At 45.2% G+C, this 19,676-nt stretch overlaps 1 protein-coding gene across 2 annotated transcripts in view; it reads right to left on the minus strand.

Annotated features, from left to right (window-relative positions):
• The window catches only part of UBAP2 (ubiquitin associated protein 2), a 132,913-nt gene that overhangs the window by 32,210 nt on the left and 81,027 nt on the right, over positions 1 to 19,676 (minus strand). For both annotated transcript variants that reach the window (XM_087927587.1, XM_087927586.1), the window contains exons 13-19: positions 19,191 to 19,468; positions 17,403 to 17,572; positions 14,921 to 15,146; positions 12,792 to 12,831; positions 10,991 to 11,168; positions 8,860 to 8,908; positions 5,615 to 5,795 (exon numbers count right to left, since the gene is read on the minus strand). In XM_087927587.1, the coding sequence (XP_087783713.1) occupies positions 5,615 to 5,795; positions 8,860 to 8,908; positions 10,991 to 11,168; positions 12,792 to 12,831; positions 14,921 to 15,146; positions 17,403 to 17,572; positions 19,191 to 19,468 (1,122 nt within the window). The remainder of the gene's footprint in view (positions 1 to 5,614; positions 5,796 to 8,859; positions 8,909 to 10,990; positions 11,169 to 12,791; positions 12,832 to 14,920; positions 15,147 to 17,402; positions 17,573 to 19,190; positions 19,469 to 19,676) is intronic.

Consider the following 19,676-nt stretch of genomic DNA (forward strand, 5'->3'; position numbering starts at 1 on the left):
AGCCAGTTGCCAGGCATCTGGATTTTGATCACGTGACACAGGGAGGCTGCAAGGCTCTAAGTACGAAAAAAACGGCCGCAAGTTACTTTTTCAATGATGGTCACTAAAGGAGTAGTTGTAAGTCAAGGACGACCTGTACTCCATCCAAGGTCAAGAGAGAGAAGGTGCTCAGTCCTGGTGCACCCTAGAATCCAAAATCATTCGGTCGCTTTGAGTCGGAGATGGTTCCTCCCATTACAAAAACAGCAGAGTCTTCAAGCGCTGGGAGAGAAAGGCTCAGGCTCACCTGGCTGGCTCACCTGGCTGGCCCAGGGCTCAAAATATATAATTAGAGATCATCAGCATACCGAGGAGAGTGAACCCCAAATCGATGGTTGACTTCACCACCCCATGATTTCATCTCTATGGAGAGTCTCCGTCCTCCAGGTCATAGTTGTCCCAACGGTGCTTTTTCAAAAGCCCGCCGGACTTTTTGATGTTTTGGCTTGAAGATGTTTTGTTTCTCATCCAAGAAGCTTCTTCGCTGTGGAACTTTTTTTGGGTGAGAAGCAAAATGTTAGGAGGGAGGGAGGTTTTTCAAAAGGCAACTGGACTTCATTTTTTTTTCTTGAAGACGTTTTGCTTCTCATTTGAGAAGCTTTCTTCAGTTCTTGGATAAGAAAAGGAAGGAAGGAAGGAAGGAAGGAAGGAAGGAAGGAAGGAAGGAAGGAAGGAAGGAAAGAAAGAAAGAAAGAAAGAAAGAAAGAAAGAAAGAAAGAAAGAAAGAAAGAAAGAAAGAAAGAAAGAAAGAAAGAAAGAAAGAAAGAAAGAAAGAAAGAAAGAAAGGAGTAAGATCAAGAAAGCAAGATCAAGAAAGACCAAGAAAGCAAGTAAGATCAAGAAAGCAAGATCAAGAAAGACCAAGAAAGCAAGACCAAGACCAAGGAAGGAAGGAAGGAAGGAAGGAAGGAAGGAAAGAAAGAAAGAAAGAGTAAGATCAAGAAAGCAAGATCAAGAAAGACCAAGAAAGCAAGACCAAGGAAGGAAGGAAGGAAGGAAGGAAGGAAGAAAGAAAGAAAGAAAGAAAGAAAGAAAGAAAGAAAGAAAGAAAGAAAGAAAGAAAGAAAGAAAGAAAGAAAGAAAGAAAGAAAGAAAGAAAGAAAGAAAGAAAGAAAGATCAAGAAAGCAAGCACGAGGGAGAAAGAGAAAGAGAAAGAAAGAAAGAAGGAAAAAAAGAGCAAGAAAGCAAGCAAGAGAGAGAAAGAAAGAGAAAGAAAGAAAAGAAAAGGTTGCCTTTTGTGAAGAAAAAACCACCTTTGGGCCAATGATTCCATGCACATGTTGAATAAGGGGTGGGCGGGAAGAGCAGGTCCCCACAGCACCGCCACAGAGGAGGGGGCCTAGGGAACAATCTCTCCATCATCCCCCACTCTTCGCCAGCTCTCACTGAGTGCAGAGCCATCTCCAATCCCGGAGCTCAGGATACCGTGATGAATGGCATCCAATTCTACTGAGCAGTGAAGGAAAACCACGAGAGCCCCCCCATGCCTACCCCAGGCTCTGCCAAGGTCAAGCATGACCAAGGCTGCCCGAGAGCAGCTGTCGCCGACCAGCGGGCCATGAGAAAATTTTGGAGGTCAAAAAACGGGCCTTCTGGAAATACCGGAAGTGTCGAAACGGCCCACGGCCCACTGGTGGGCCATGAGAAAATGTTGGGGGGCCACAGAGAAATCTCACCCCCAGAGCACCCCACCCCAAAGTAATTAATCCAGACTGTGCAGAAACACAAGGCTGCACCGCCCACATGGCCTGCAGGAACCCTCCCCGCCAACTCACTCCTTACCCGGCAAACTTGCCTGCTAAATTTCTATTTTCCCTTTTTCCAACCATCATCTGTTCTGCTGTGCTGGGAGATTTAGATTAGCTAGGAAGCAGGAAATGGTTGGATTTCTTGCTTTCTAGCTCAGCACAGTCGAACCTTCCTTAGGACTGAAGGTTTGCTTGCAAGCAAATTCAGTGCAGACTCACGGCAAGCAAATTTGAGAGACTGAGCTAGCCAATGGCAGATAGATAGATCACTGAATGAATCTGTGATTCTGTGAGCAACTCAATCTTCCTGCTTTGCCTGATTTTGAGTAAAAGTTGCTCTTTTTTATTAAAAAAAATATCAATATTTACATACATGGTGCGTTGTGAGTTAATTTTGTGAGTTTGCTTGCAAGCAAATTTTATGTGACAGACTCAGGTAGCAGATTGCAAAAAGGTAGATCTCTGAGTGAACCTGTGATTCTGTGAGCAACTCAATCTGCCTGCCTGCTTTGCCTGATTTTGGGTAAAAGTTGCTCTTTTTAAAAATAAAAAATTCAATATTTACATGCATGGTGTGTTGTGAGTTAATTTTGTGAGTTTGCTTGCAAGCAAATTTTATGTGACAGACTGAGCTAGCCAATGGCAGATACATTTCTGAATGAATCTGTGATTCTGTGAACAACTCAATCTGCCTGCCTGCTTTGGGGTAAAAGTTGCTCTTTTTTATATAAAAAATTCAATATTTATATAAATATTTATAATATTTACATATAAGCCATGCCCAGCCAGTCAGATGATTACCAAGCCACACCCACAAATTAGGCCACACCCACAGAACCAGTTAGTGGTCCCTGGGGTCTAAAATTATGAGTTTGGTGGTCCCTGAGGTCCAAAAGGCTGGCGACCCCTGGACTAGAGAACCTGAAACAGGATTGAAACAGGATTAAAATGGGTCTTAAGACAAAACCAAAAGTAGACAAATCTGCTTGAAATGTAGACAATTGAGAATACAGGTAGTCCTCGACTTACGACCACAAGTGAGCCCAAGCTTTCTGTTGCTGAGTGAGACACTTGGCCTCATTTTACAACCTTTTTACGGGCACAGTTGTTGAGTGAACCACTGCCATGGTAAATGAGTGACATGGGTGTTAAGTGAATCTTGGCTTCTCTGTTGACTCTGGTTGTCAGAAGGTCACAAAATGGGATCGTGCGACTCTGGGACGCTGCAACCGTCGTAAATACGAGTCAGTTGCTAAGCGTCCAAATTTTGACCAAACGGGGATGCTAAAAATGGTTGCAAGCATGAAATACTTTCCTAAGTCGTTTTTTTTCCCCCCAATGCTGTTTTAATTTTGAACTGTCGCTCAACGAACGGTTGTAACTTGAGGACTACCTGTGTTGCATGAAGTGAAAATGATCAAAATCAAGGGAGGCAAGGAGTTTGCTGAAAAGAAAACTGGGGGGGTGGGAGACAAAGCAATTATTTCTGCAAAAGGCTGCCAGAAAATTCCTGTTGGAAGGTTAAAAAAAAAAAAAGAGATTTTGCAAAACAACCTTCTCTGATTTTTGACGACAAAAATTTACCCATCTTTGGAGGAAACATCTCCAATCGTCGAGTTTTGAATTCAGTGCTTCCCACGCTGAAGGGGAGCCAGAAGATACGAGTAAACCCAATTTAAACTGACATCTCCTGGAAGAATTGCAACACAGCTAGTCCTGGACTTACAACCACAATTAAGCCCAAGATTTCTGTTGCTAAGCAGGACATGGGTTGAGTGAGCTTTTTATCATCTTATGGACCTTTCTTGGCCCCAGTTGTTTCCTGAATCCCTGCAGCTGATAATAACCCAGTTGTTACATGTTGTCGCATGTAACAATGCAGTGCAACTGTCCTAAGTACGTGCCAGTTGCCAAGCATTTGAATGTTGATCACGTGATCAGCGTGGGGATGCTGCGAAGACTGTAACTGTGAAAAACGCTCGCCAGTCACATTTTTCAATGGTGGTGTAACTTGGAACTGTCACTCAATGAACTGTTGTAAGTCAAGGATTACCTGTACAGGAAGTTCTATCCCCCAATAACTGCTGCATGAACGTGACCCTAACTTCCACAATTATTTTTTTTGAATAAATGGAAATTGACTAGCAAGAGAAAGAGGATAATACGGATTCCATTCTAAGGTAAGGGTAAAGGTAAAGGTTCCTCTCCTCGCACACCTTGCTGGTTGTTTCTGGCTCTAGGGGGCGCTGCTCATCTCCCTTACAAAGCCAAAGAAGAGCCAGCGCTGTCCAGAGACGTCTCCGTGGTCATGTGGCCGGCATGACTCAATGCCTTCGAAGGCGCATGGAGCGCTGTTCCCTTCCCACCAAAGGGGGTCCCCTATTTTTCTACTTGCATTTTTTCATGCCTTCGAACTGCTAGGTTGGCAGACGCTGCCGGGACAAGTAACAGGAGCTCATTCCGTTACGTGGCGCTAGGGATTCGAACCGTCGAACTGCCGACCTTTCTCATCTACAAGCACACCACGTCCCCCATTACAAGGCCCAGAAAGAGTATATAAAAGGTCCATATTTTCCCCAACTGCCCATGGACTGATGCATGCTGTCTCACACACAATGCCTTCCTAATCCAGAACAACTAGACACAGGGACAGTTTTTTTCCCCAAAGCCATCACTCTGCTAAACAACTAATTCCCTCAACACTGTCCAACTATTTACAAAGTCTGCACTACTATTACTGTTAAACTTCTCATCCCTCCCACTTGTGATTGTAGGACTGTAACTTTGTCACTTGTATCCTTACAATCAATATTGACTGTTTCTACTATGATTTGATTGTTTATTGTACCCTATGACTATCACTAAGTGTTGTACCTGATGATTCTTGATGAATGTATCTTTTATGTACACTGAGAGCATTTGCACCAAGACAAATTCCTTGTGTGTCCAAACACACTTAGCCAATAAAGAATTCTATTCTAATTTCTATTCTATTCTGTTCTGTTCTGTTCTATTCCATTCTATTCTATTCTATTCTAATTCTATTGTACCCAACGACTATCGTTAAGTGTTGTACCTGATGATTCTTGACTTTTGACGAATGTATCTTTTCTTTTATGTACACTGAGAGTATTTGCACCAAGACAAATTCCTTGTGTGTCCAAACACACTTGGCCAATAAAGAATTCAATTCAATTCAATTCTAATTCTAATTCTATTTTTCATTCCTCTATTCTATTCTATTCCATTCTATTCTAATTCTATTGTACCCTATGACTATCATTAAGTGTTGTACCTGATGATTCTTGACTCTTGACGAATGTATCTTTTCTTTTATGTACACTGAGATCATTTGCACCAAGACAAATTCCTTGTGTGTCCAAACACACTTGGCTAATAAAGAATTCTATTCTTTCTTTCTTTCTTTCTTTCTTTCTTTCTTTCTTTCTTTCTTTCTTTCTTTCTTTCTTTCTTTCCTTCCTTCCTTCCTTCCTTCCTTTCTATCTCTCTCTCTCTCTCTCTATTTATCTATCTATCTCTATCTGATTTGATTGCTTATTGTACCCTATGACAATCATTAAGTGTGTTACCTGATGATTCTTAAGTAGTTAAGGCTACTTAACCCTTTACGTGGAGGAATTTCACATATTTCCATGCATTAAAAAGCCAGGCATTTTTTTTTTTATTTCGTAGGCCGTGTGCAAAGCGTGCTTTTTTTTAAAAAGCCAGTCTTTTTTTTTTTTTTAAAGAAAAGCATCCTGTTTTCAATGCTCAAGGGCTCAAATCCTCTCTCGCTACAGCCATGCGATCGGTTAAGATTGCGAACCTGAAGACGCTAAGGGAGCAGCCCGGCTGGTGGGAATTGGCAGAGAGACGCTGGCGGCATTCAGGCCGAGGCTGTGGGTGGTGCTGGCCAGGCTGGTGGCTGGAGAGGTGGTAGCCAGGGTGGCGGCAACCGAAAGAGTGTTGGCGGGCGGGAGCGCGATGGCATTCTCGACACTGTTGTGCTGGAAAGGAAAAAGCGGAGGCGTGGGGTTAAAAAAAACAGAACCAAGGAGACTGCAGCGAGGAAACCGTAAGCTTCGTCAACTACAAAAGGGATGTCCCTCGGCGCTCTCTGAGCTTGGTGGTTTTCTTGCAGATGTTTCATGACCCAACTAGGTAACGTTATCAGTGGTAGAAGGGAGAAGAGAAGGAGGAGGAGGATGGAAGGAGGAGGAGGAGGAGAGGAAGAGGAGGAGGAGGGGGAAGAGGAGGAGGACTGTGGGTGTTCTGACCAAGGCTTCCGAGACCGTAATTATCCATGTGCTCATTTTAAAAACAAGTCTTATTTTATTGCAATGCTGGGAATTGTTTTCATTCCTAGCCGGTAATGAATCTCAAACAGTCCCTCGAGATAAGCACCCCCCTTTTCTTTCCTGTGAGGTGCTACCAATAACAGAAGTGTCAAATGAACTAGAAAAAACAACAACAACCAAAGTACAAAGAGCTTCAAGAATGAATCTGAACTGAACGAACAACTTTGCTTCCTGCAAAGGTTTCATCATCTTGGCCTGACTTTTATCCCTTATGGGAGAGGCAATCTCCTCCCAGCCTTACTCCCGAGTCGCCCCTTTTTGTTTCAGCTGCTCTCGCCTTCTAGCAGCTCTGCGCACACGCGCACTGGGAACAGGCTTCCCTTGTTCCTCTGCCTCGCTGCTGCCAGACTCTGGAGGCTCCGGAGTCAGCAATTACTCCCAGATGGCCCCATCTCTGCATTGGACGCAGGCCTCTCAAGACTGGTAGAACACATCCACAAACGCCAACAGGACAAAAATTCTTTAATTTCACAACATATAGACAGATTTATCCTTTCAATTGGGAAAATGTGACCAGGCCGGGGTCCAAAAATGCCAGGGGGTTTCTAGAAGCCTGGCACTCTGACAAATCAGCCACCCATAGACACATGGACGTTAACAACATCTATAGACTATGCAGAAGAGACAATCAACCAGCCCCCACACCCAAAAAAACAAAAAAACTCCAGCACCTCCAGATTAACTTCAGACCAACAATCCAGTAAATTAATCCCCCCCCCCAAAAAAACTGTCAAAGAGCCATCAGCAAACAGCCCAACCAAAGAACTTCTCTCAGCCATTCCTTGAGTAGTGAAGATTTGTCTTTAAATGAATCCAAACTCCAGCTCCTCTTTAGGACAATGATGGTTTATTCAACATATCAGCAAACAACAAATACTCTAAATCAGGCAAGAAGGGCTAAAAGCCAGGCAAAGTTAGTGTTGGGTTGGAGTTTGCTCTCTTTCCTTTTATTATCATGAGACACACACACCCTACCTCACTCAGGTCTATACCCGGTTCTAGTTCTGGCCACGCCTAACCTATTATCTCTAAATGCTATTAACCCTGTAACGTGTCTACATTCCTAACCTATTCTGACCCTCACTAACTCATACCCACCTGGTGCCACCTTCACCATGTCTTAATTCAATGCTTAATTGCCACCTATGTGTGCCCCAACCCACTCTAACAATATTCACCACATCAACACATGAAAAAAAGCCATTTCTAACCCCATTGTTTCAGAATCCATCCTGCAGCTCACAGCTCTAGCACACAAGAATCAATGCAGATCCGGCATCAGCAGAACTAATATTCTCCACTGATACTCTCCACTGCCAGCTGACTTGCTGCGAGGTGTGTCCAGAGCTGACGGGCTCCGTAGCGAACTCGGAGCCTGACAACTTCTAAGACCCGCACAGACAGGCAAGACACCGGAATGTCAACTGACAGCCAACTGCATTCCCTTCTGACACTGACGATGTTACCTAGTTAGGGTAATGAAATGTCTGCAAGAAAGCACTCAAGGACCCCTCAAAGTTACTGTCTGGAGAGCGATAGAAAATCACTTCAAGGTGTCTAAAGGGGTAAGTGGGAAATTGATCTCAGGGAAAATACACACCAATAAAGATGTCGTGGCAACGAGCGTATTTCATGATTTGGGAGAGAAGTTGCTCTTACCGCCCATTAATTTGTTTTTATCTGTCGAGGCTGAGATATGAAGAAGTTAAGAATAAACCCGGGAGAGTGTAAACAATGATCATCTTCATTTAATCCCTTGTGGGGTGGAGTCCCGGGCAACTGAACGGAGCTAGCAGAGTGTTTTAAGGAACGGATGCCCTCCCTGTTGCCAATGGGGAGTTTTGTTCAGCAGATGTATTCTGCGTCCCCAGAGAGAGAGAAATATCTGCCTCTACCTAGGATTGAACTCACAGCCTGCAGATTGTGAGGCGAGAGCTCCCTCTCTAGGCCACCACACTACTCCAGTAGGAGAGTGTAAACCAGTCCAACCTCGGCCACTTTAAGACTTGTGGACTTCAACTCCCAGAAATCCTCAGCCAGCTTTGCTGGCTGAGGAATTCTGGGAGTTGAAGTCCACAAGTCTTAAAGTGGCCAAGGTTGGACACCCCTGGTGTAAACAATGCTGAAAATATATTAACTCTTCAAATACTGAGTCTTCCTTGCGTATACACGATTCAAACAGGTGAAGCAATTTATTTGCATTGATCGCTGGAACGCTAAGCTGCTGTGCTAGCCTAACAATATTTTTGGTATTTTTTTATTTATTTATCTCGTCGTGTTTATGTAGTGTATATAGGAGGTGGTGACCTTTTGAGAGTTGCATGCAACGAAATTTCACTTTAATGTATGCCGATTAAGTGGACATTCAAAGTGTCGATAAAGTTATTCTAAGTTTAAAATCTAAGTACTATTTTTGCCCGTTTTAAAACAACACAACAGAAGTGTGTTTTAGTAACCAGAGAGTTCACCCTAAATCGACGGGTGTCTAACCTTGGTGACTTGAAGACTTGTGGACTTCCAACTCCCAGAATTCCCCAGCCAGCATAGCTGGCTGGGGAATTCTGGGTGTTGAAGTCCAGAGGACTTCAAGTCACCAAGGTTGGATTCCCCTGTCCTAAAATGTTAGGTTAAATGGAAGACACCACGAAGACATACGTTTTCTGTGAAATTAAACAGGATACTTTGAAATATTTCACTTGGAGACAGGACTCACCGTATGTGACGAGGCAGAAGAGAGGCTGCTTGGATGATCTGAGAGAGAACTGAGCAGAAACCAAAAACAAGAGTCATGTTACATTCAGTCCATTCTTATCTAAGCATCTCAAAAAACATTCCAGTCTCTGGCCTTCCTCAAAGTCAACAATCGTATGGAGACCGTCAGTTCAAGAAGTTCAGAAGAACCCTTAGAAGAAAACCACCACACGAAAGTCTACCTGCCTGGGGAAAGATTAAGCTACTGAAGATTTTGGGGTCCAATGTCGCTAGAACTAGGCCTCCACAGAAGGAATGAAATGTATTTGTTTTATATCCTACATTATCATCATCATCATCATCATCATCATTAATACCAACTCAAGATGTTGATCATATTGTCCTTCCACCACCTATTTCCTTACAACAACAATCCTGTGAAGTGGATTGAGCAGAGAGTGAGTAATTGGGTCAAAGTCATCCAGTTGGCTTTCATGAATAAGATGGGACTAGAATTCTCCATTGGTGATTGGCCTAAAGTCACTCAACTGGCTTTCTTGCCTAGGGTGGGACTAGAGCTCACATCTCCTCGTGATTGGCCCAGTCACCCAACCAGCTTTCATGGCTAAGGTGGGACTAGAGCTCACATCTCCTCGTGATTGGCCCAAAGTCACCCAGCCGGCTTTCATGGCTAAGGTGGGACTAGAACTCAGAGTCTGCTAGTGATTGGCCCAAAGTCACCCAACTGGCTTTCATGACTAAGGTGGGACTAGAGCTCACATCTCCTCATGATTGGCCCAAAGTCACCCAACAAGCTTTCATGGCTAAGGTGGGACTAGAACTCAGAGTCTGCTAGTGATTGGCCCAAAGTCACCCAACTGGCTTTCATGGCTAAGGTGGGACTAGAACTCAGAGTCTGCTAGTGATTGGCCCAAAGTCACCCAACTGGCTTTCATGCCTAAGGTGAGGTAAGAACTCAACATCTCCTCGGGGACTGGCCCAGTCACCCAGCCGGCTTTCATGGCTAAGGTGAGACTAGAATTCAGTCTCCTGGTGACTGAAGTCATCCAGATGGCTTTTATCGCTAAGGTGGGACTGGAATTCATCATTTCCTCATGGTTGGCCCAGTCACCCAGCCGGCTTTCATGGCTAAGATGGGACTAGAACTCAGAGTCTCCTGGAGGTTGGCCCAAACACACCACCATCTCGCTCCCAATCTGGGCACTTTCTGGATGTAGGTGCTTCCATTGCTAGAATTTCCCTAGCCAAGTGGCCCTTCCCATTGCAGGGGATTTTGGGTGCCCCTAAGCTGAAGAGGCTGCTAAGATCTCCTGCCTGCTCTTCTCATTAGTGCCAGGCCAACCCAGAAAAGGAAGGCAGTTCAGAGTCATCCCGAGTCTTAGCAGGATGGAACACTTTTATCAATGAAATAAGCTAACTTATCAGGATCTCCAATGAAGTTCTCGGCTCACACAGCGATTGATGGAATGGAATGGGGTCTGGATTCCCAGGGAGGGAGGGGCCGCATTCCAGAGGAGCAAGAAACAAGGCCACTTAAGAAAGCTTGTGGGAGAGAAAGAAGGTGAAGACTGCTCCTCCCTAATACTTCCCAGGGCATATGTCTTATGGGGATGTTAAGATGCTTTAGTTTGGCAAGATTCTGTCTTATCAGTCAGGAACAGTAAAGAAATCTGCTAGGAATAATCACAATGTGTCTTTCGGAGCTGGCTTCCCTTTCTTCCTCCCTTCCCCTTTCCTCCTTCCTGTCTTTCCTCCCTCCCTCCCTCCCAACACATTCCCTCCTCACTCTCCCTCTCTCTTTCCTTCCTCTCTCCTTCTTCCTTTCCCTTCCTATCTCTCTCCCTCCATCCCTCCCTCCCTTCTCTGGATTTCCAGAAGAGAGGCTGCATTCCAGAGGAGCAAGAGACAATGCAGCCTAGATAACTTGTGTGAGAGAAAAAGGGTGAAGACAGCTCCTCCCTAATAGTTCCCAGGGTATAGTATGCCTTATGGGGGGTTGTTAGCCTGCTTAACTTTGGAAAGATTCTGTCCACAGGTGAGGAACAATAAAGGGATCTCCTCAGGGAGAATCACATTGGTTTTTGGAGCCCGGCGACTGCCCACAAAGCTTTCCCCTCCCTCTTCCGCCGTACCTGCTCAACTGAGAGAGGGAGTTGCTGGCCAAGTCACTTGATGGAGGTGCTGCCGTGTGAGAAGGTGCTGAAGGCAGAAGCAAAGAGGTGGAAGCCGTGGTGCTCGGCAACGAAGGACCTTGGGCAGGTAGCGATGGAGGAGAGGTTTCCAGCTTGGGCGTGGGAACGGACGAAGCAGCTGCAAAGTTGGGGAAATGGTATTCAGAGAAAGATTATGGAAGTGAATTTTGTTTGGGCGATAGAGAAAAACGGAAATATATCCAACCATTAGTGCCAACAAGGACTTGGGTTTTTGTTTTTTGGGGTTTTTTTTTGTTTCGGAAGGTGTGTTTCTGCTATGGTAGGATTCCTTCTCGCAAGAGCTCAGGGGCCCTTTCAGCTACCTACTCCATCCCCTTCCAGGGGGGAATGCAAAAAAGAACGACTGAGTCATACCGCAATGAGATTACTCTGCAATTAAAAGTTGCCCAGCTAAAATATTGTTGAAGGAAAACCAAAGATGCAAGACAGTCTATCCCACCATCGCTGCTGTCCCAAAGGTGCTCAGAGAGAGTGCTAAGGACCAGGTGACTGTAAGGAATATAAATCCTTCCATTCCCCACCATTCAGTCAGAACTGAAGAAGCTTCTGGGATGAGAAGAGAAACTTCTTCCAGGAAAAACAAAGTCCAGTTGTCTTTTTTAAAAACAAAACAAAACAAAACACCTTTGGGACAACCATGTCTTGGATGACTGAGAATCTCCATAAACGCCATCGCTATTATTGATTTATGACCTCACTACTATTATTGATTTATGAATGAAGATGCAACAGCCTTCAAAACATATTTTAAGGTGAAACAGATAGTCCTCAGCTTATAACCACAATTGGGACTAGAATTTTAGTTGCTAAGCAAGAGGGTCATTAAGGAAATTGCACCTGATTTTATGACTTTGTTTTTGCCACGGTTACTAAGCAATTCATTGCAGTTAAGTGAACCACGTGCCCAGCACCCAACTTTCGATCGCGTGGATACAGCGATGGCCGTAAATGTGAGGGCCAGTCATAAGTCACTTGTTTCAGTGTGGTTGCAATGGTCACTAAACAAATGATTTGTAAAACGAGGACTGCCTGTAATGGATAGAAAACTGACTTGCTGCTGCTCACTTCTGGAGTATTAAAACTGCTTTCTGCTGCATGAAATCCAGCCGGAGAAATTGGCGAGGGGCAAATAACCCAATATTTAGGGTAAGGAAGAGTAATATGGACCTTATAATTTAAACTGTAAGCTACAGCTGGGAGGGGAGAGGGGTGGAAAAGGAGACATAGGAGCCTACCCTGTTTTGTTTTTATTCTACTATGAAAGTATTTCACACCAATGTTTCTCAACCTTGGATATGTGGACTTGCAACTCCCAGAATTCTCCAGCCAGCCATGCCGGCTGGAGAATTCTGGGAGTTGCAAGTCCATACATCTCTTAAAGTGGCCAAAGTTGAAAAACACTATTTTATATCAAACGAGAAAGAGGTAAAAATGCTACGTATAAAATTCAACCACACTGAAAAAGTCAGCTTCTACCCTGCAGCGGGGCAGTCTTCACAATAAGCTTTTAATATTTTTAAAGTAATGCAACTAGGGGTGTTGATGAATAAGTAAATACATGGAGACACTGAACTGTAACTTATTGTGGGATGGGGAGAGATTTGGGAAGCAAATCAGCCCATCTGTTTGCCAAAACAGGAAGCAGGGTAGAGAAACATAGGCATGGATGACATACAGAAGCCGCCACAAACTTTTCAGAAACGAGATTTCATCTACTTACTGTCAAGAGATGGCTGCATTCGAACACCGCTGTGTCCATTCTGAAAGCCAAAGAAAGGAATTAATTGATTCATTCAATTAAAAAATACAAAGTATATCAAATGATCCTCATGTGTTCCATGTCATTCCTCTCCCAAACGTTTAATTATCACATTAGCTAATGTTCTCGATAAAAATAAAAAGACTTAATGATGTCTTGATAACCGTCACAATTTATGACCATAATGGAAGGCCCTATTATGGTCGTAACTCAAGGACTGAACTGTAAGGAAAGGATTCAAAATTAATTGCCTGGGAATAAAATAATAGAATTTTTCTCCCATGCTCAGAGTTTTAAAACTTGATTGACGCTCAAGATGGGGAAATCCGATTTGATCTGTTAAAAACACCACAGAACACAATTGTGGGTGTGAAGGTGTCTGCCAATTTAGATGCAGGACAGGAGTATTTATAGCTCTTTCTCCCCAAACCTGTGAACTAATTTGCACAATTAAGGATCTGCAGAACCTAAAAAAAATACCAATTGCTAGGAATTACAGTGGGAAAAGCCCTGAATTCTTGCCTTGCTTGTCAGGTTTTCTGGTGAATCTTCCTCGTTCGTAAAATAAATCAAAATATTTAGATTGCCATTAAGGCAGAGTTGACTCCAAACTGGATGGGCAGATTCCAACTGGACAATTATTATTTGGGGCGGGGGGGTTTACAAATCCATCAGCATTTCAATTGGGGTCTTTACTGCAGCCCTACAATTTGCCTCTCAGGCTGGAGGATTTTTGGACTGCTTGGCTGCTGATAATCAATCCTAAAATACTTACAATACTGGACAACACAGTAACAACTGTAGAGACCTTCAAGTTATCTAGGTTCTATCATATCTCAGGACTTAAAATGGACACCTAATATCAAAAAGCCATCAAAAAAGCACAACAAAAAATGTTTTTCCTGCACCAACCCAGAAAGCTCAAACTGCCCAAGGAGCTGCTGGTCCAGTTCTACAGAGGAATAATTGAGTCTGTCATCTGCACCTCTATAACTGTCTGGTTTGGCTCTGCAACCCGACAAGACAGACACAGACTTCAGAGGATAATTAGGACTGTAGAAAAAACAGTTACTACCAAAGTGCCTTCCATTGAGGACCTGTATAAGAGGGCTGTGAAAATATCTACAGACCCCTCACATTCTGGACATAAATTGTTTCAATCCCTACCCTCAAAATGATGCTGTAGGGCACTGCACCCCAGAACAACTTAGACATAAAGATAGTATTTTTCCCTGAGCATAGCAAGAGCACTTAGATTTATATACCGCTTTCCAGTGCTTTCCAGCCCTCTCTAAGTGGTTTACAGAGTCAGCCTATTGCCCCCAACAATCTGGGTCCTCGTTTTATCCACTTTAGAAGGATGGAAAGCGGAGTCTGAATGAGAGTGGAACTGCCAAATTGCAGGCAGTCAGCAGAAGTAGTTCTGTCCTAAGCTTCCTCCCAAAGCACTAAGCAGACTCTTCGTCCCAGCAAAACCCCTTTTATTCAACGAAGGTGAATTTCTTGCGTCCACCTTCAGCCAAAGGCCTGGCAAACAGTCTTTCATGGGTGTAATGAGGAGCCCAGCCCTGATCTAGCCTGGAGAGCTGCCAAGTAACTATTTCCAAACGCAGTGCTGATAAGGAAGGACTCGGCACGAGTCTCTGAGATGCACAGACAGAGCTTCACAGATGCTGCAATGAATGAATGGTTTCCTGCAATAGCCCCCTTCCCTTTTGCTCCTCTTTTAATCCCATGGGGAGGGGCCATTCACCGTTCACCTGTGGCTTTACTCCCACATTAATCCTGAGTTCATAATTGCTCTTTTCTTTTGGCAGCTCTGCGCATGCACAAGCTGGGAACTGGCTCCAGCTGCTCCTCCTCCTCACTGCTGTCTGAGCCCGAAGGCAGCTGATGACTGCCAGCCTGCCCTGGCCCCATTTCTGCCTCTGATGCAGAGCCTTCCTCAGCCTCCAGGACTGGCCCTGGTTCCTCCCCAACCTCCTCACTGTCCGACTCTGCTGCCAGCTCAACTAGCTGCCGGCAGGCCACAACAGAAGTAGCTGTAGTACTGCAACTCCAACCCCTGCGCCACCGTGGCTCATACTTACCATGACAGCCACCGAGGCGGGTTCTGACGGAGGCCCCGAACTTTGGTATGTCACCCTGTTATGCACAGAGGCCTGGTCATAAGAGGAGGAGGAGGAGGAGGAGGAAGAGGCCGTTACAAGGCTAGTGCTCTGGACAGAGCAAGTCAGGCTGGATGTGACGGCAGGGGTGACGTAGGCGGACTCCTGTACTGTATTGGACATTGGCAAAGAGGTATTCAGAGGTTCACTGGAAAAGGTAAAAACCACGTATTGTCTTGGTCAAGGTTTATTCAGGATTCACTCGGCAGCTCAACGCTGGGAATACAGGCAGTCCCCGAGTTACAACAGCTTGTTTTGTGACTGTTCCAAGTGGCAACGGCATTGAAAAAAGGGACTTAGGAACATTTTTCACTCTTAGAAACATCGCAACGACCCCACAATTAAAACTCAGATGCTCGACAACCGACTCCTATTTATGACGGTTGCCCCCGGGATGTGGGGTGAGGTTGGGGTCACGCAATTCCCTTTTGCAACCTTCTTGCATGCAAAATCCATGGGGAAAGCGGCAATGTTTATTCACTGAAGAACCATGACAAGGAAGGCGGCAAAGGGGGCAACGCTGACTTCGCAAACGTTTCGCTTAGCAACCAAAATGTGGGGCCCAACTGCGGTCGTAAGTCGAGGACTGCCTGTAACATGAACAGGGAGGAACAAGGAATATTGGACAAACATTTCCACAACTTAAAAAGACCAGGTGGCCTTACAAGACATTCGAGTCCTGGCAGAAGTGAGGCAAAGTCAGGGAAAACTTCAAGGAAATCCAGCAGTTTATTTATTCAAGGCCAGGTGTGGCCTTTCTAAGGCTTTATAAAGCGGTACTAATACTTCGCGGGATTTGGAGTCTATGCCACTGTTTATACAACCCAGGATTCTATGAGCTTCAGCCTCTGAAAAATGCACTCCGAACGGTGGTGACCCAGGAAGTGAAAAAACACCACCAAAGCACGACGCGTAATAAGGCAAATGACAGGATGAAGATTCGTTCTCCTCCACACACCCCAAGATTAACCACAATTCTGTTCATGCTTTGGAAAGCGTGAAAGACCTGGCTGCTTTCCCAGGCATGGGAAGCGCCAGTGAGGTTCGGCCAGTGCTGTTGGTTTGCGGTGTTTTGGGCAGCCCCGGGTTGTGTGTTTTAAGTTGGTGGGGAAAGGTATGAATGAGGTGGGACGGTTATGTAAATCGATTGAAATGAAGAAGGAAAAAAAGAGGTGTGTAGAAGGTTAGGTATGCTTTGGAGTCTCCTGAAAATGCTACATCGGAAAAGAGGCTAGAGGGGAAAAAAACATGAAAATATGGGAAAGGGGGCCGGAGCGTTCAAGCCACGAGATCTGCAGTTTAATATTCCGTCTCAAAAGGCAGATCGAAAGCCACCCAGCCAGAGGAATTATTACTGTGGGGCCTGGATAGTCCAGCATTTCAGGAAATGGGTTGGGACAGATTTTGCGTAGTTCTCAGATGGTGAATCGGAACAGTGCCAACAGGAGAGAATATTTGTAGCTCAGGGTTGAAAAGGTCGAAGGGTGAGGGTGCTTGGTGGTCTCTGAGCTTGGCGGGTTCCTTGCAGACGTTTCATTACCCAGTTAGGGAATATCATCCATGATAGAAGGGCAGGAGGGAGAGAGGGAAGGAGGGAGGAGGACTACTGTGGTGTGTTAGATGCTCTCTGAGCTTGGTTTTCTTGTAGATGTTCCATGACCCAACTAGGTAACATAGTTAGTGCTAGAAGGAAATGGGGTTTGTGAGGAGGAGGACTACTGTGGTGTCTTTGATGCTCTCTGAGCTTGGTTTTCTTGTAGATGTTCCATGACCCAACTAGGTAACATAGTTAGTGCTAGAAGGAAATGGGGTTTGTGAGGAGGAGGACTACTGTGGTGTCTTTGATGCTCTCTGAGCTTGGTTATCAGTGCTAGACGGGAATGTGGTTTGCAGGGAGAAGGAGAAGAGAAGGGAAGAGGGAGGAGGAGAACTACTTTCGGGTCCCTAGTGCTCTCTAAACTCGACGGTTTTCTTGCAGACCTCAGATTACCCGACTAAGTAACATCATCAGTGTTAAGAAACTCTTTTCCTCTCCTGCTTCCTTCTTCCCAACCTGTCAGCTTGTATAAGTCATGCTCGAATCCAGCCTCATCCACAAAGAAATGGAGCTGGATGCCCCCAACCCCTTCCGAAATTCTTAGCCTTCTCTGGTACCCTCATTTTCTAGGTAGGTCTTTACAGGAACTCAGAGAGAAGTTTCAGGCTTACGTCCCTGCCTCTCAAATCGTCTCATTTCAAAGCAGCTCTTGTGTCCAGAGCCCAGGAGGGTCATCCTAACACCACCGCTGCTCAAACGACCTCCTTTGTGCCCGTCGCATCCTGTGCCATCGTTGATGATGACGTGGACAGCCTCTCCTTGTCGTCCCCCGTCCCCCCCGCCTCCCTAGACCTAAAATCCACTTACTTTACAGGCTTGGTGTAGAGGATATTACTGGGCGCTGGGCTGCTTTCGTAGCTTGAAGCGGGTCCAAACTCGGAGACCGCAGGTTCCAGCCCGAATTCAAGGGCTCCAAATTGTACGTTTAGGCCCGAAACGTCCGTCGATCCAGGCATTTCCACCGCAGATGAAGGGATCTGAAAAGGGACACAGCAAGTTTGTAACCAGGAATGCCAGCTGGGGAAAAGGAACATTTCCTGTTTAATGCATTTATCAACTGTGATTGGAAAGGATCTGTCAGACCTGCCTCAACTTGGGTCTTCTAAGTCAGGGGGTCAGCAGTGGTCTGTGGCGTGGCAGAAACCGGGCCAGGCAAACAAGCAAACATGTCTCCCCTGGTCCCCAGAAAAGCCTCTCTCCACAGAACTGGTCCCTGGTGCCTTCACTCCATTTGTTGACAAATGTATAGTTTATTAGAAGTCAAGTGAATTATGGTACAGGTAGTACCATAAATATGACCACCATTTCTCACTTGCTCAGTGAGAAATTTGTTAAGTGAGTTTTGCCCCACTTTAAAACTTTTCTTGCCGCATTTGTTAAGCCAGGGGACCCCAAACCTGGCAACTTTAAGACTTGTGACACTGCGATGCTGGCTGGAGAATTCTGGGAGTTGAAGTCTTAAAGTGGCCAAGTTTGGGGACCTCTGCGTTAAGAGAACCATTGCAGTAGTTGTTAGGAATATAAGTCACCTAACAGGTATTTGGGTTAGAAATATATAAACCAGGATGAACGTTTTAAAACTGTAACTTTAAGAAAATGCAAAACTGTAATTAGGTGTGGTTTCTCAAACGGCCATAAGATGGAGGCAGAAACCTGGTTTGTCTTAGTCTGAGTCTCAGAAGAGAGTCTGAGTAAGTCTCTGTTTCCTTCTGTTGGAAAATATTGCCGTTGCTCCATTTCTTCTAATTGACTGATATTACCGGATTTAATGTAAGTCTGATACTGAACTGTTTTTGACACTGGACTTTGATAACTGGATTAACCCTGGGTTGAAAAACTGACTGATTTACCTGTGAATGACTTTTGGACTGCTTATCTTGAACTTTGCTTAAACCTTTCTGGAAGTAAAAACCTACATTTACAGTACAGTGTATCTGTGTGCTCTGTGTGTATATTATTTAAACACTCCTCTCAAATACGTCTCCCTGTATGTGCTCATTCTCCTGACGGGGAATTACCTCAGCAGTAGTTAAACTGATAACCTGCTTGTTCAGTGAATATGGATTTCCCCACCGATTTTGCCTGTTAGAAGGACACAAAAGGGGGAATCACGTGACTCCTCAGATGATCCGGTAAAATGGGACAGGCTGTCAGGCTCGTCTCGACTTGAGCCACGAGGAAAGAAAGACCCTCGACTCCCTTTTTGAAAGGAAAGGTTTACTTTTCCTAAAGCCAAGCGGTTAACGCGTAAGCAAAGCTGGACAGGAATATTCTTGTGCCAAGCCCGTGTTTTCCCACAATCAGGAGGCTATGAGTTCGATCCTAGGCAGAGACAGGTATTTCTCTCTCTGGGCATGATGAAAATATCCGCTAAATGTAACTCTGCATCGGGGACAGGAAGGGCATCCGGCCAGTAATCACTCAGCTCCGTTCAATTGCCCAGACTCCACCCCGTCATTAAAAGAAGAAGATAGTCACAGAAGTGGTGAATGCGGGAGACGGCAGACCTGACACAGGCGGTCTTCATTCGCGTTCAGTTCAGCCATTTACCATAAATTCCTCTACTATCTTTTGACCCCGTGCAAAATTACTCACTTTTGAAACGGGGGGCGTTCTCCGCTTCGACAGCTTGATCTGCTTCTGCTGCGTTTGGTGGGCTGGCACCCCTTGATTTTCTGGAGATAGGCTGGAGAGTGGACTGGTTTTGTTGCCGGCCGCACAGCTGTCCACCAGCAAGGGCTCCCGGGCTTTCTGTGAGGCGAAATATTCCAGTCCGGGCGGTGGGACGGCAGCTGCCTGTGAGGGTGGTGGTTGTTGCTGCCGTTGGGAAAGTTGACTCAGGACTGGCGACGGTTCAGGCTGGGATTTGAAGTCTGGACAGGATTAGCAAGGGAAAAAAACCATGGAAAAACCATCATCAACCCTCACTTAAGCAACACCTGAGAGCAGAGGTAGGGAACAATGGCCTTTTTCTGACTTGTGGACTGCAACTCCCAGGATTCCTAAGCCAGCTGAGAAATTCTGGGAATTGAAGTCCAGAAGTTTTTAAAAGTTGTTGTGATGACCCGGGACATGGCACAA

This window comes from Pseudonaja textilis, chromosome 2 (genome assembly GCF_049901715.1).
Source record: "Pseudonaja textilis isolate UNSWEBS1 chromosome 2, rPseTex1.2, whole genome shotgun sequence".
NCBI lineage: Eukaryota > Metazoa > Chordata > Lepidosauria > Squamata > Elapidae > Pseudonaja > Pseudonaja textilis.